Source organism: Nerophis lumbriciformis, linkage group LG27 (genome assembly GCF_033978685.3).
Source record: "Nerophis lumbriciformis linkage group LG27, RoL_Nlum_v2.1, whole genome shotgun sequence".
In the NCBI taxonomy this organism is placed as follows: Eukaryota; Metazoa; Chordata; class Actinopteri; order Syngnathiformes; family Syngnathidae; genus Nerophis; species Nerophis lumbriciformis.
This window is the reverse complement of record NC_084574.2, coordinates 31829609-31843469: the sequence shown is the minus strand read 5'-3', so window position 1 is coordinate 31843469 and position 13861 is coordinate 31829609. Positions and strand designations below refer to the sequence as shown.

General features: G+C 37.8%; 1 protein-coding gene across 1 annotated transcript in view; it reads right to left on the bottom strand.

Moving 5' to 3' along the window:
• The window catches only part of LOC133624502 (complement C3-like), an 87737-nt gene that overhangs the window by 13774 nt on the left and 60102 nt on the right, over positions 1 to 13861 (bottom strand). Inside the window, exons 29-39 of the mRNA XM_061988109.2 lie at positions 12134 to 12284; positions 11915 to 12000; positions 8218 to 8295; positions 7965 to 8120; positions 7807 to 7869; positions 4938 to 5019; positions 4817 to 4859; positions 2481 to 2571; positions 2302 to 2391; positions 2102 to 2204; positions 194 to 283 (exon numbers count right to left, since the gene is read on the bottom strand). Of these exons, the coding sequence (XP_061844093.2) occupies positions 194 to 283; positions 2102 to 2204; positions 2302 to 2391; positions 2481 to 2571; positions 4817 to 4859; positions 4938 to 5019; positions 7807 to 7869; positions 7965 to 8120; positions 8218 to 8295; positions 11915 to 12000; positions 12134 to 12284 (1033 nt within the window). The remainder of the gene's footprint in view (positions 1 to 193; positions 284 to 2101; positions 2205 to 2301; positions 2392 to 2480; positions 2572 to 4816; positions 4860 to 4937; positions 5020 to 7806; positions 7870 to 7964; positions 8121 to 8217; positions 8296 to 11914; positions 12001 to 12133; positions 12285 to 13861) is intronic.

The following is a 13861-nucleotide window of genomic DNA, read 5'->3' as shown; positions in this document are numbered from 1 at the left end:
TATGAAGGAAGGCAAGATTGTTTTATAAATATCTCCGTTATGCCTCCATGGTTTGATTTCAAATTTTCGGGACTTATGCAGATTCCAAATACACAAAAACAGGTACCAATAAGTAGGAAAAGTTGGTTTTGCAAAATAGGTTCCCTTTAAAGAAATCAGTCACAGTCAACCGTAAGTTATCTTTCAAGCTTACCTTCAGCACACGTGCATTCATCATTTCTGCACAACTTTAGCAACTGACCAGCTTTCCTCTCCGGATGGTAGAATTTCACACACTGTGTCTCTACAATAAGACAAATACATTGTGTTGGTTTTACTGAAATACACAGCAATTATTCATGTGTGATTATCCGTGAATGACTCTGACAGACAAAGTTCTGAGAGTTTAGTGGGGTTTTTCTACACCAAACTCAAAATCTATTTCAGATGAGAGGGAACAGTAAGGGCCTGATCTACTAAGATCCAAATAACGAGTGCTAGATATCGAGTGCAAAGCATAAAATGGCGTGTAAAATTAGTGGGTGTGTAGCGGGTTATCTACTATGACTGCGTGCACAATTGGTGCACACCGCCAAATTAAAATGAAGAATTTTTGGTGTAGTACACAGCTGTCTCCATTTCCTGCACATCCGGTACTACAATCTGTGCCACCTTTTCTGACAAGATAACTTATTTTTTACTTAGCACGCTAAATATGCACACCGGGAAACCGGTACAACACAGACAATAACTGGAATTATCCAGATGTTGCAAAAAATTTTTTTAAAAATATTAGAGAAGGTAATAATATATTTCCTATATAAAAAAAACTAAACACCATTAAAAATTGCCTGTCTCCAAATTAGCCCTGAAGGTATTCATTAGTTTAAAACACGGACTGCTGGACACACGATATGTCTATTTTTTTTTAAATTCTATACAGAAATATGTCCACACAAGCATGGAAGATTCTCTCTCTCCAACGTCTGTTATATTGCAGCGATCACCTTCTTTATTGTTATATTGGAGTCTACGTATTTTACTGGGCTGTTTATGACGTCTGATGCTGGTGTTTATCGACATGTTTTGTTTTTTACAGACTTTATCTACCACCCGAGCAATGTCAAAAGGCAACTGTTGCGTTCCATTCCGTAGAACATCTTTTGCCCAGACTGCCTTTTCAATAAAAAGTACCACAACTATGGAACGCTCTACCTGACACTTTGAAAAGTATACCTGCACTTGTCACTTTCAAAAAACAAACACAATTGTGGCTAGTTGAGCAACAATCGTGTTCCCATGTTTAGTTTTTACTAATTTTTACTAATTGGTTTTTATCTAGTCTGCACTTTGTCTATGTTATTATTATTATTGGCTTTTATCTAGTTTGCACTTTGTCTGTATTATTTCTATTATCATTATTATCGACTCATCTTTGCCTTATCCTATTTTTTATTTTCCTATTTTAATGATGTTAGATCTGTGTTGTTGTTGTTGTTGTTGTTGTTGGGGACAAGTATTGTACATTAGCTTTGACTACAAACACTATGATGCATACATTGGATGACTGTTTCAGATGTCTATGTTTCTGTATCTGTCCCTATTTCAAATAAACCTTTATATATATATATATATATATATGTATATATATTGTACGTACCATCCACCTGCCAGGGACTACAGATGGAAATGAGCCTTTAGCTACAATCTGGCACATATACATTTGTATGTTCATTAATGTGCATTGTCAAATGAAACCAACAAAGATAAAAAAATCTAAAAGACTATAGTGCAGCCGTTTGTGCGTAACTGTGCCAGTTTGCACGTGCATTCTAAATGTGAAAAACAGTGGCCGCAAAACAGTTCCAGCCTTGATTAATCGCATTGCAGTGCATCGCTTCTTCTACTATTCTGGGCATTTTATTATTCAGCATATAGTCTGCATGTACATAAAGACAGACACACTAAATTTACTTTCTCGCTATTTTGATTGAGAAGCAATCTTCTATGCACAAGTTTAGTGGATCAGCTTTGCGTGAAGTTTGCACGTGTTTTAATACACATAAACTTTTAGTAGATCAAGCCCATGTGTAGAAATGTCTAGATGCGACTTATGACTTACGGTCGTAGTATTCGTAGACAGACACTGCGGCTGGCTGTAAAATGCCGACTTTAAAGTCCTGGTGGATCCTGAAGCTAATTTCCTCCATACGGGTGTGAGAAACCTGCACACATAATGTGACACAAGAGTGAGGCAGCTCTTAATGGCAGATGATGAAAAGGACAAATTGGAGATGTCAGCAAGATGAAGAGATGTCTTACTTTGTCCAGGTAGATGATGAGCGAGCTTGTCTTTGAGAGGGGTGAGTTCACGTCATATTTTGCAACGTTGCGGGCACGTCCTGTGGACAACTATAGAAACACAACACACCATTAGACATGTTCTTGAAATTATGAACAATGTAAAACATGAGTGTATGTATGTGGTTGAGGGCTCTTACAGACTCCAGGTCTTTGGTGTTGAAAGTGAAACCAGTCAACATGCCAATGTCCAAGACCGTCATTGTTGCATCATGGTCTTTGTTCTTATACCTGCCCAGACACCAAACATATTGTTTGCATTTCAATGAACACTCAGGAAATCATGTCAAGTATTTTTGGCGGGTTTTCTCCCTTTCTAAAATGGTAATTTGCTGCTTTTACAGTTTATATTTTTAGAGCCAAAGCTAACCAGACAAACCACACTCTGAATCAGACCTGCACAATTATTTTGACTCGGGGGCTACATGTGTCTGGGGGCCAGTGTGTATGTGTGTGTATGTGTGAGGTTTCTTTAGTTTATCCGTTACACAGTGCTCAATACCGGGGTAGAGCGGAATATACGTTAGGTCAGAAAAACACAGAGGCTATATCATCCCTACAAGCCTGTTTTGCAGGTTTCCCTGAATAAAAATAAAATCCCCTGACTGTATTTTATTGAATAAAATCCCGACGAGCAGGGAAACCTGTGAAATAGGCTTGTAGGTATGATATAGCCTCTGTGTTTTTCTGTGTGTGTATATATATATATATATATATATATATATATATATATATAATCAAACTCATCACTCCGCCCTTCGCAGCCCATCCTGACCCGTCACGGTTTCACAAACATGTGTACTTAAAGAAAAAACTCTGCAGTATTCTGTATTTTAATTTTTTTCTACCATTTAGAGTCCTTATGTAAAACAAGAACACATGTTTTTATTTTTTTAATGCATTCTAACTCGTAAATAAACGCTAGAAAGAGTCAGCTTACAATGAAGGTAACGGGATTCGCTCTATTCTGCCTATAAAGTGCTCTAAAAAACCTCAATGCACGTTGTATATACACACTGTAAATATATACAGTACAGGCCAAAAGTTTGGACACACCTTCTCATTCAATGCGTTTTCTTTATTTTCATGACTATTTACATTGTAGATTGTCACTGAAGGCATCAAAACTATGAATGAACACATGTGGAGTTATGTACTTAACAAAAAAAGGTGGAATAACTGAAAACATGTTTTATATTCTAGTTTCTTTAAAATAGCCACCTATGCTCTGATTACTGCTTTGCACACTCTTGGCATTCTCTCGATGAGCTTCAAGCACACCTGTGAAGTGAACACCATTTCAGGTGACTACCTTTTTAAGCTCATTGAGAGAATGCCAAGAGTGTGCGAAAAAGTAATCAGAGCAAAGGGTGCCTATTTTGAAGAAACTGGAATATAAAACAAGTTTTCAGTTATTTCACCTTTTTTATTAAGTACATAACTCCACAGGTGTTCATTCATAGTTTTGATGCCTTCAGTGACAATCTACAATGTAAATACCGTATTTTTCGGACTATAAGTCGCAGTTTTTTTCATAGTTTGGCCGGGCTCCAATGCGACTTATATATGGTTTTTTTTTCCTTCTTTATTATGCATTTTCAGCAGGTGCGACTTATACTCCGGTGCGACTTATACTCCGAAAAATACGGTAGTCATGAAAATAAAGAAAACACATTGAATGAGAAGGTGTGTCCAAACCTTTGGCCTATACTGTATGTAAAAAAAAAATAAAAAATATATATATATATAAATATATATATATATATATATATATATATATATATATATATATATATATATATATATATATATATATATATATATAAAATCCCCTGACGAGCAGGGAACCCTGCAAAAGGGATGATATAGCCTCTTGTGTTTTTTCCTGACCTAACGTATATATACTTAGCTATAAATATGCAGTATGGGTCCCTTTTTTCAGGAACACTAATACAAAATCACACAATAATGTCTGTTCGAATGCTAAAACGTTATGACAGGCCAAAAACAAAAGCAAACAAGTGTATCTCAGTCTTGATAGCTTTGACAAATGGCATTATGATAATGCCAAATATGGTACAGTTAATGGGTTGCATTTCAATATTATCTTTGTTATCATTTGTTGCTTCATTCTCAGGATGATAAAGTTAAAGTACCAATGATTGTCACACACACACTAGGTGTGGCGAAATTATTCTCTGCATTTGACCCATCACCCTTGATCACACCCTGGGAGGTGAGGGGAGCAGTGGGCAGTAGCATTGGTCGCACCCGGGAATCATTTTTGGTGATTTAACCCCCAATTCCAACCAGCTGGCTTATGGTGCCACAGAAGCAAGGTAACCAGATCATTCACATGCAAATAACAGCATCAGAAGCAACTGTGAATTCAGTATATTGCACAAAAAAACTTGAATAAGATAGAGGGGGAGACAGAATCAAACTTGCAATGTTTCCAGTTATCGATTGTACTTACATAACCTCAATTTGGAGCTTGAATTCCTTCTGATCCTTGATATCTGTTTTAACAAAAATAAATGTTTACATGCAAACACCTGCATTCGTCGGCAAATATATTCTTCAGTTAATCAAATTACCTGGGATCAACTTCACGGATAAGTCGAACTTCTGACAGTCACTTTCTTTTTGGGAAGGCAGGGCATAATACAACGACACCATCTGTCACAATTGACAACAGCACACCATATTATTGCATGACCTAAAGCCATTTTTTCCCCTAAAAACCTTAGGGTAGTAAATATATTGAATAAGTATTTGTTACATGGGTGTGTCCTGGCTTGAAATGACAAAAGAGAGTAGTGAAAGCCTACAAGAACTAGTTTAAGAGTTATTAATAACTCAATTATTAACACATATGTTGACATTGTTTGCATCATTCGAAAAGGATACTGGTTACTTGAGGCATGATCCAATGAGTTTTTTCATTTACTTTGATTTAATTTGAACTATACAGTCATCCCTCGCTACATCCAAATATCGTGGTCTCACTACGTCACAGATTTGGAAAAAAAAAACAATTAAATATATAAAATAAATCCTTAAAACACAACTTAAAAAACTACTTTTTAAGAATAAATTAAGTGTTAAATGAAATGTTATGTACGTATTTATGTAATAAGGTGCATTATTTGACCTATTTTCCAATAATATATTGTGGAACCAATCGTTTCCGGGTTAAGGGTGAACAACGCTAACAGGTGGCTAGTTTTGGCGCTACTCTATCTTCACCGTGACAATCTCAAATTGCAGTAAAACAGCTGATCAAACAAAACAGAAAATGTATTGATGTCTTTTATTATCCTTTTTCAGATTAATAAGAGTTTCTCATTTTAATAATAAGGTTAAATATGTTAATCAGGATTCTTCTTCCTTGTAATTTGTGAAAACTTTGAGTTTGGACACACAAAAAATCTGCACAATTTATGGTAAAATACCTGTGGTTGCCTGGAATTCACCGTAAAAAATACAGTCACGATGTATAGGATGTTACGGTGTGTTGATGTTGAATCCGTAAATTTTACAGTTGATAACTGGTTTTGCTTACGGTAAAATACTGTGAAAAAAACTGATATATTGTTAACATGTTAACAGAAAAACAATAGAATTCACGACAAAATACTGGCACCTGTGGTTGCCAGGAATTCACCATAAAACACATTCAAACCAATTTTAGTGTTGCCAATCAGCCTGTCCCGAGATGCATGTCTTTGGAGGTGAGAGGAAGCCGGGGTACCCAGAAAGAACCCACGCAGTCATAGGGAGAACATGCTAAGTCGACACAGAACGGCTCCTTTACTGGGAATCGAACCCAGGACCTTCTCACTATGAGGCTGAGTGTTATCCACTGCTCCACACTGTCACCAATACTAGTATCTGCAGAATGCCTGTGTTTCTGAGACATGTGAGTGGTACATGAGGATTTTAACTTGAAATTATTTGTACAACCTTTCACTGGACAACTCACAACATGGCCTTCCGCAACAAGTCCCTTCAAGTGAGCTATTAAAAAATTAGCCTTAAATGCTCCATATCTGTTAAATAGCTGCTTGCAACCAGTTCCAACACACTTAAACACACAGCGTGGTTCATTTCAATGCAGTTTGCTATGAAGCACATATACATAACCCCTCAATGTCTGAAACCACTTGCCACAAAAATACAAAAAAACATGTTGTTGGCCAAAAGTAAACTAGGCTAATGCTTTAACACAAACCCCTAAAACAAATAAGGTGCTGTATGTTGTAAATTTAAATGTACAATCCGCAAAATCTTAAATTAGACAGAATAACGCCGTGAATTTTATAGTATTTGCATGCTTGTGACATTACATATTTGCAAATGCATTGTGCAATCTTTCATTATTTTCACAGTAAAGTCATGTGTTTTCTATGTACTTTAACCCTAGTAATTCAGGTTATCTACTGTTTCTTGGTTTGCAGGAATCCGCTGCATTTACTATTGTTTATGATTTTACGGTGTTTTACTGTTGCTATTTAACAATTGCTTGGAATTTTTTACAGTGCAGATTCTTGAAGTGGATCATTGTAGTACATTGTTCGATTTTTTTGCCTAATCCATTCTATAATTTAGCCGTTGGCGAAGAAATATCCATAGAATACCTGCACCTTTGGATAAACCGCAGGGTTCAACGCTTTGTAAAAAAGTAGCGCCGTATAGTCCGGAAAATATGGTAACTAAAGTAATTACCCAGGATGCGACAAAGAATTTCCACGCTGTTGGACGTGTTGTAGTGACCGGACGACGGCCAGAGGAATGACACTTAGAGGATCCTTTGGGCTACCGGTGAGTGCTGTAACTACAGTAGAACAACCTCAAGGCTACTATATTAAACAAGTGCAAAGGTGTCTATATGGGTGTTATTTTAATGTTTAGATGGCTCTAATAATATCAAAAAAATATTTAGAAGGTCATAAACAGTTTTCTTATATTGTAACTGTGAAAGTATTAGATTACCGTATTTTTCGGACTATAAGTCGCAGTTTTTTTTTCATAGTTTGGCCGGTCTCCAGTGCGACTTATATATGTTTTTTCCCTTCTTTATTATGCATTTTCGGCAGGTGCGACTTATACTCCGGTGCGACTTATACTCTGAAAAATACGGTAATTAATAATGGTCCTGTTTTGCAGACATGTGTTTATCAAAGTCATGTACCAAATAACCGTGACAAACTAGGGACGACTGTACATATAGAACACTGTCTATGCCTATATTGAGAATAAAGAATCCTTTTAAAAAAAGGCTAAATCCGGGTGGTGATCAGTACCCTAACCCGAAATCTAATCACTTGTTCTTTGTCCCATTTCTGACATTTCCTGAAAGATTCATCAGAACCCACCCATACGTTTTAAGTTGCTAACTAACAAACAGAAAGACAAACACTGGCAAATACTGTACATAACCTCCTGGTTGAGGTAATAACTTACTGTAAGAGTTGCTTCCCCGGTACCTTCTGCCTTTACTTTCACATCCTGGTTAATCTGCTTCATCTGTGTGTTAAAAAGGCAGAAAACAGCATATATATTAGAAAAACATATGGACGACTGCAGATATCATACATTATTAAGACATTATGCATTCTCACATCAGATGTTCTTGTGGTATAGTGGTTTTCGTTGTTGATGCTGTATTTGATAGGCTTTGATCTGCCCGGCAGCTCGATGTCCACTTTCAGATCATAATCTGGCTCTTTAGCGTTGGTCCAGTATTCAGCGATAGCTTGATATACCATGATAGTGGCCTAGATAAGAGCGAAAAACGAAAAACACAAAAATACTAAGCCAAGCGTAGATGACATGACCAGGTATAGTCATACGATCAAGCTGTATCTCACTCACCTGAGTTGATCCGTAACCTCCGCCAGTCTTCCGCTGTTTGTTGAACCATCGAACTACAGGTCTGGCGTCCTCGAAGGCCTTTGTGAACAGATCAAAGGAAAAAGTTTGCACGGTATGTGTGTGTGATACTACAGCTACAAGAGAATGGACCAATTGAACATGATGGTACAGGGGAATGAGGCTTCTTCACATACAATTGAGCCATCTGTTTCTTGAAAAAAAATTTTTTTCTGGAGAATGTCATATATTCATTACTGCTTTCTGGAGCACCATGCATTAACTAAAGCCTCAGTTCAGTGTTACCCACTGGACTGCCATCTACTTGTGCCAAAGGTTGGTTACGGGGTTTTTGTCACGGCGCATGCGCAAAGCCGCATGTCATCTGTGGCAAGCTCTGCCCGCACCTCCGCTAGAAGCGCTCTGGGACACGCCCCTGCTCGGTCGACCTGCATCGCGGCCATGCGCCTGCAAGGCTGCAGGCAATCTGCAATCTGTGCACATGGGTCTGATGAAGACAGACAGCATAAAGACCAGCGGACCTGAAGATCCAGTACCGGAACGTAGTTCACCCTCATAGTAAAGCATCCCGTCTCTGGCTTCCCTCCTGCAAACTTGCCCTCTCTCTGTGCCTTCCCTGTTCCCGTGACTTATGTCCTCTGTGTTCCCCGCAGTGCTTCCCCTGTTTCCCGTGATCGAGCTGTATGCATCAACTTCCCTCTGGATTCCGGACTGCCTCTCTTGATCCTTGACCCCTGCTTGGACACAGACCTCGTTGCTTCTCTCTGGCCCCCGACCGCTTGCTTGCCCACGGACTGCCTTCTCGCCTTGCCCCTTTGGTTTGACGAAGGATTCATCCAACACGCACTTACAACAAACTCTGGTAACATTTACACTCTTAATTTTACACATCGTCTTACACCATTTACTTAGAGTAGCATACACACCCCATTATCAGGTTCAATAAACCTATTGACATGATCCCTGCCGTTGTGTCGTCTCCTTTACCCCCCCATCATACGTAACAGTTATAGTAGACAGTAGACATTGCCACTCATTGAAGACATTCACTGCAGAGTGATATGTGCTTTCATGTCTCTAAAACACCTGAAAAAAAGTAGTTTGAAGAGCTGGAAAGTTACCAGATTTGGCAAGAAAGTCGTCAAGTTGGCAACACTGGACTGGTCCTCATGCTGAAAATGTGACTTGTCGCATGCATGACGTCAGTCCGCGAGAAGCAAAGAGGTAGGATTATCACCAGTGGATACTACGAATCATTATAATACCTCAATATTAGTCTAAATATATTATTAGTGCATCTCCATGTAGTTCAGTCTCCCCCTGTTATTTAAATCTAGTGATCCTGTCACGGCTGTTTACGCCAAGCCATACCCTTTTTGTTGGTGTTTTGGGTTAGTTCCTGTCCTGCGCTTTTATTTTGGTGACTCTCCCTGTTATGTTGGTGTTTTTCCGTGACCACGTCACACATTTTAGTCTGAGCACTGTTTCCCCTCCCCTGCGGCTGATTGGCAGCCAGGACACACCTGGTGTCAATCAGCCGGCTACTATTTATGCCTGCCTCGTCTTAAGTCACTGCTTGAGTATTGTTAGATGTTAGCTGTTTCCTGTCTCAAATTCTCCTGTATCCTGTTTCCTGGTTCCTGTTTGATGTCTCCTGTGTTCCTGTTATCCTGGTTCCCTGCCTGATTCCATTGGACATTAAAATCATGTTTTCCTCCATCACACCTGCCATCTCTGCATCTTGGGGTTCGTCACCTGCACTACCTGACAGATCTGTTTCAAAATTTAATAGAGGGTCTTTGAACGCACCACAGTTATGTCCGATGAAATGCAAAAAGGAAACTTTTACATAACCTTCTCCTATGCCGCCACAGATATATTCATCTTATCTCATACTTGCCAACCTTGAGACCTCCGATTTCAGGAGGTGGGGGGAGGGGGTGGGGGTGGGCGTGGTCGGGGTGGGAGGGGGGCGTGGCTAAAAAGGGAGGAGTATATTTACAGCTAGAATTCACCAAGTCAAGTATTTCATATATATATATATATATATATATATATATATATATATATATATATATATATATATATATATATATATATAAGAAATACTTGACGTTCAGTGAATTCTAGCTATATATATATATATATATATATATATATATATATATATATATATATATATATATATATATATTTATTTTATTATTTATATATATATATATATATATATATATATATATATATATAAATAAATACTTGAATTTCAGTGTTCATTTATTTACATATACACACACACATAACACTCATCTACTCATTGTTGAGTTAAGGGTTGAATTGTCCATCCTTGTTCTATTCTCTGTCACTATTTTTCGAACCATGCTGAACACCCTCTCTGATGATGCATTGATGTGTGGCACGCACAAAAGTGCTTTCATCAAATGCACTAGATGGCAGTATTGTCCTGTTTAAGAGTGTCACAACATTGCTGTTTACGGCAGACGAACTGCTTTACGGTATACAAAAAAGTGACTGCTGTTGTTGTGTGTTGTTGCCACGCTGGGAGGACGTTAATGAAACTGCCTAACAATAAACCCACATAAGAAACCAAGAACTCGCCCTCCATCATTCTATAGTTATAACGTGATTGGGCATGTACGCTTTTTTATATTGTGGAGGACCTGAGTCCGCCTGAATTTCGGGAGATTTTCGGGAGAAAATTTGTCCCGGGAGGTTTTCGGGAGAGGCGCTGAATATCGGGAGTCTCCCGGAAAATCCGGGAGGGTTGGCAAGTATGTCTTATCTTGTTTCAAATTGCTTGTGCTGTGTGTGTGAATGCTCAAATGTGAACTTTGATGACGTTGTGATGTCTGGTGTGCTGCTATCCAAGTGGAATTACCCATTTAGCAATTTTGATCGGGGTAAAGTTAGTCTTTGAAATTCTTAATGTCAGGCTTGTCACTGACAGTTTGGTTATGTTTTAGTTTTCCCGCTGTGTTTGTGTTTTATTTCCTGTCAGTTCTCTTATTTTGGTTCAGTTTCCTGCTTGTCTCCCTGAGCGCTATTTCCCCTCACCTGCGGCTGATTGATACCAGGCGTGCCCAGGCTGCCAATCAGCCAGCTGATATTTATACCTGCTTCGCCCTTCAGTCAGTGCTGGAGTATTGTTAGCTGTTTCCTGGTTCCTGTGAGCTATTTCCTGTACGCTGGTTCCTCGTATTTTGTTTCCTGGTTCCTGATTCCTGTTTTCCGGCATTTCTTTTGGACATTAAATCATGTTTAATATTGAACTTTCATGGCTGTATTAATTCTATATGAACATTTATGATGTCTTCTTTTTTGATAAATGACATATTCAAGAAATAAAAAATCCCGAGGGCCCCACCTGTGCTTGGGACTCCGGTACGACATCTCCACTTAACCCCTCACTTCGATGCGGCTGCTACTCATTAAAAAGACTGTATATGTCCCTACATGCCAGAGTCTTCAAAAGTCTCCTTCCTTACTAGATTGGTCGGCAGTTGCTTTTTTGAAACAAATAAAATAAACAGCTGGAGCGGCCTGCTTATTCGTTAAGTTGGCAACACTGCTCCGTACTGCTCCGTGTGGGTTACAGTGTGCAGCAGGTGGTGCCAAAATTGTTTGTGGCGAGCCGTGACAAATAAACATATAGGAAACTCACCTGGGCCTTGACCAGGGCCAGAAGAGCATAGGCTGTAGCTTCCAGACTATAAATATGTCCCTTAGGCACAGGCCAGTGGCTTAGGTCTGCAGAGGAGAAATACAAAAACTTATCTATCTACCAGAATCATTGTTTTGTAATATAGTATTTTTGTTAGAAAATATTATGGAAATGTAACGTAATTTAAGTAAAGTGTTTTTAGGATGTTTTATAATTTACCTGGGGAAGCAAATCGAAACAGGATCTCCTTGTTCAGCTTGTTCTTATTCGCCAGAGCATAAGATGTCATGGCAACAGCGTATGGGTTGACAAGGCTGGGCAGACGCTTCTCCAGGTAAGCAATAGCTTTGTTTTCGCTGTCCTCTAAGCTCTGAACGGAAGGAGTGGGGAGAGTAAGAGGGACGGGGTCATGATGGAAAAATAGTTGACCTAAATATGAACTAAACAATTAAGATAAATGACTGTGCTTTGCTTAATGCTGGAGTGTAGCTGACTCGTTTGACTCAACTGGTGAACAAACTGTGTGCAAAACATTTTTAAAACACTCACAATAATGATAGAATATAACCAAGTAACAATTGTTTAATCCATAGTGATGCTGATTGGATGCTTTAAATCAGGGGTGTCCAAACTTTTTCCACTGAGGGCCACACATGGAAAAATGTAAGCATTGATATTTTTCATTTTCAAACCATAACAAATTATATAGATTTTTTTTTTTTTTAACCTTGAGGGCTCCCGGGGACCAGTCAAGGGTCAAGGGTCTCAGTCATTAAAATGTTAAAAATAAGTCAAATTATTATTATTTACAGTATATCTCTTTATCAACTTCAGGTTGATATCAAGTAAAAAAACAACAACCAGGTTTTATGCCTTTTCTGTCAAAGACAACTTTGTTTTTTAATAGTAAAACTGAAATATGCAGTATTTAGTAATTAGAGCCCTAAAAGATCAATAATGCAGGACACCATTGATTTTAATTCTTTAATATTTTTGAGTAATCACAGTGAAAAGTTAAATAAAATCCCACTAAATATATTTGGGATCCAAAAGGTCTCCCACTCATAAAGTGATACATTTTTATTAGTTTTTTTTTTAACTTTTCACACGTAAACTACGAGATCAACCTCAGATATACTGTATCTGTCGATTTTACGTTTGAACTATTATTTTGTTTGTTTTATGCTCTTTTGTCAAATAAAACGTTAATGTTTTTATATGGCAACCACACAATATATGCAATATTTTTTCCACATAAAACATTTTAAAGTGACATTTTTTAAGTAATAATTCATTGTAACATAGATTTTTTGTCTTTTTACGAGCAATGGCAAAAAAATAAATAAATAGAAGAATCCAAAAGAAAAAAAACAGTCTGCATGGCAGCATTGTGTCAACATTGCAACTTTTTCTCGTTAGATTTCACCTCATTGCACTTTTTTCAAATGTTTTTTTAAATTTTTGCAATACTATCAATTTTGCAATTTTTGCAGAATGTGTGGGGGGCCGGTAAACGATTAGCTGCGGGCCGCACTTTGGACACCTCTGCTTTAAATGGTTCGTTTCTCTAATATTGTAATAGTGATACATTTTAAGACGTTTTCCTCTGTCATAACTTTATAAATTCATACAGTATCAGGGGTCTCTGGCTTTACTCAACATTATAGCTACCGGTAATCTGGTAAAAACAAAAGAAAAGTGAGCTATTTGTGTTTTATTTATACGACTGGCAACATTTAAGTTGCATTTTATTTACAAAGCAGGTCTGCATTCAAACAATGTGGTCATTGTTTTCATGCTGTTTTGTGGTCATTTGTCATTCAATAGAAGTATAATGACCGATATGAACTGTGATTGAACAGTATTATAATTTTATTTAAAATAATATTAATTCCACGTTAAAACTTGGATTAATCATGAATAATCAGAAATCAGAATCAATCATTT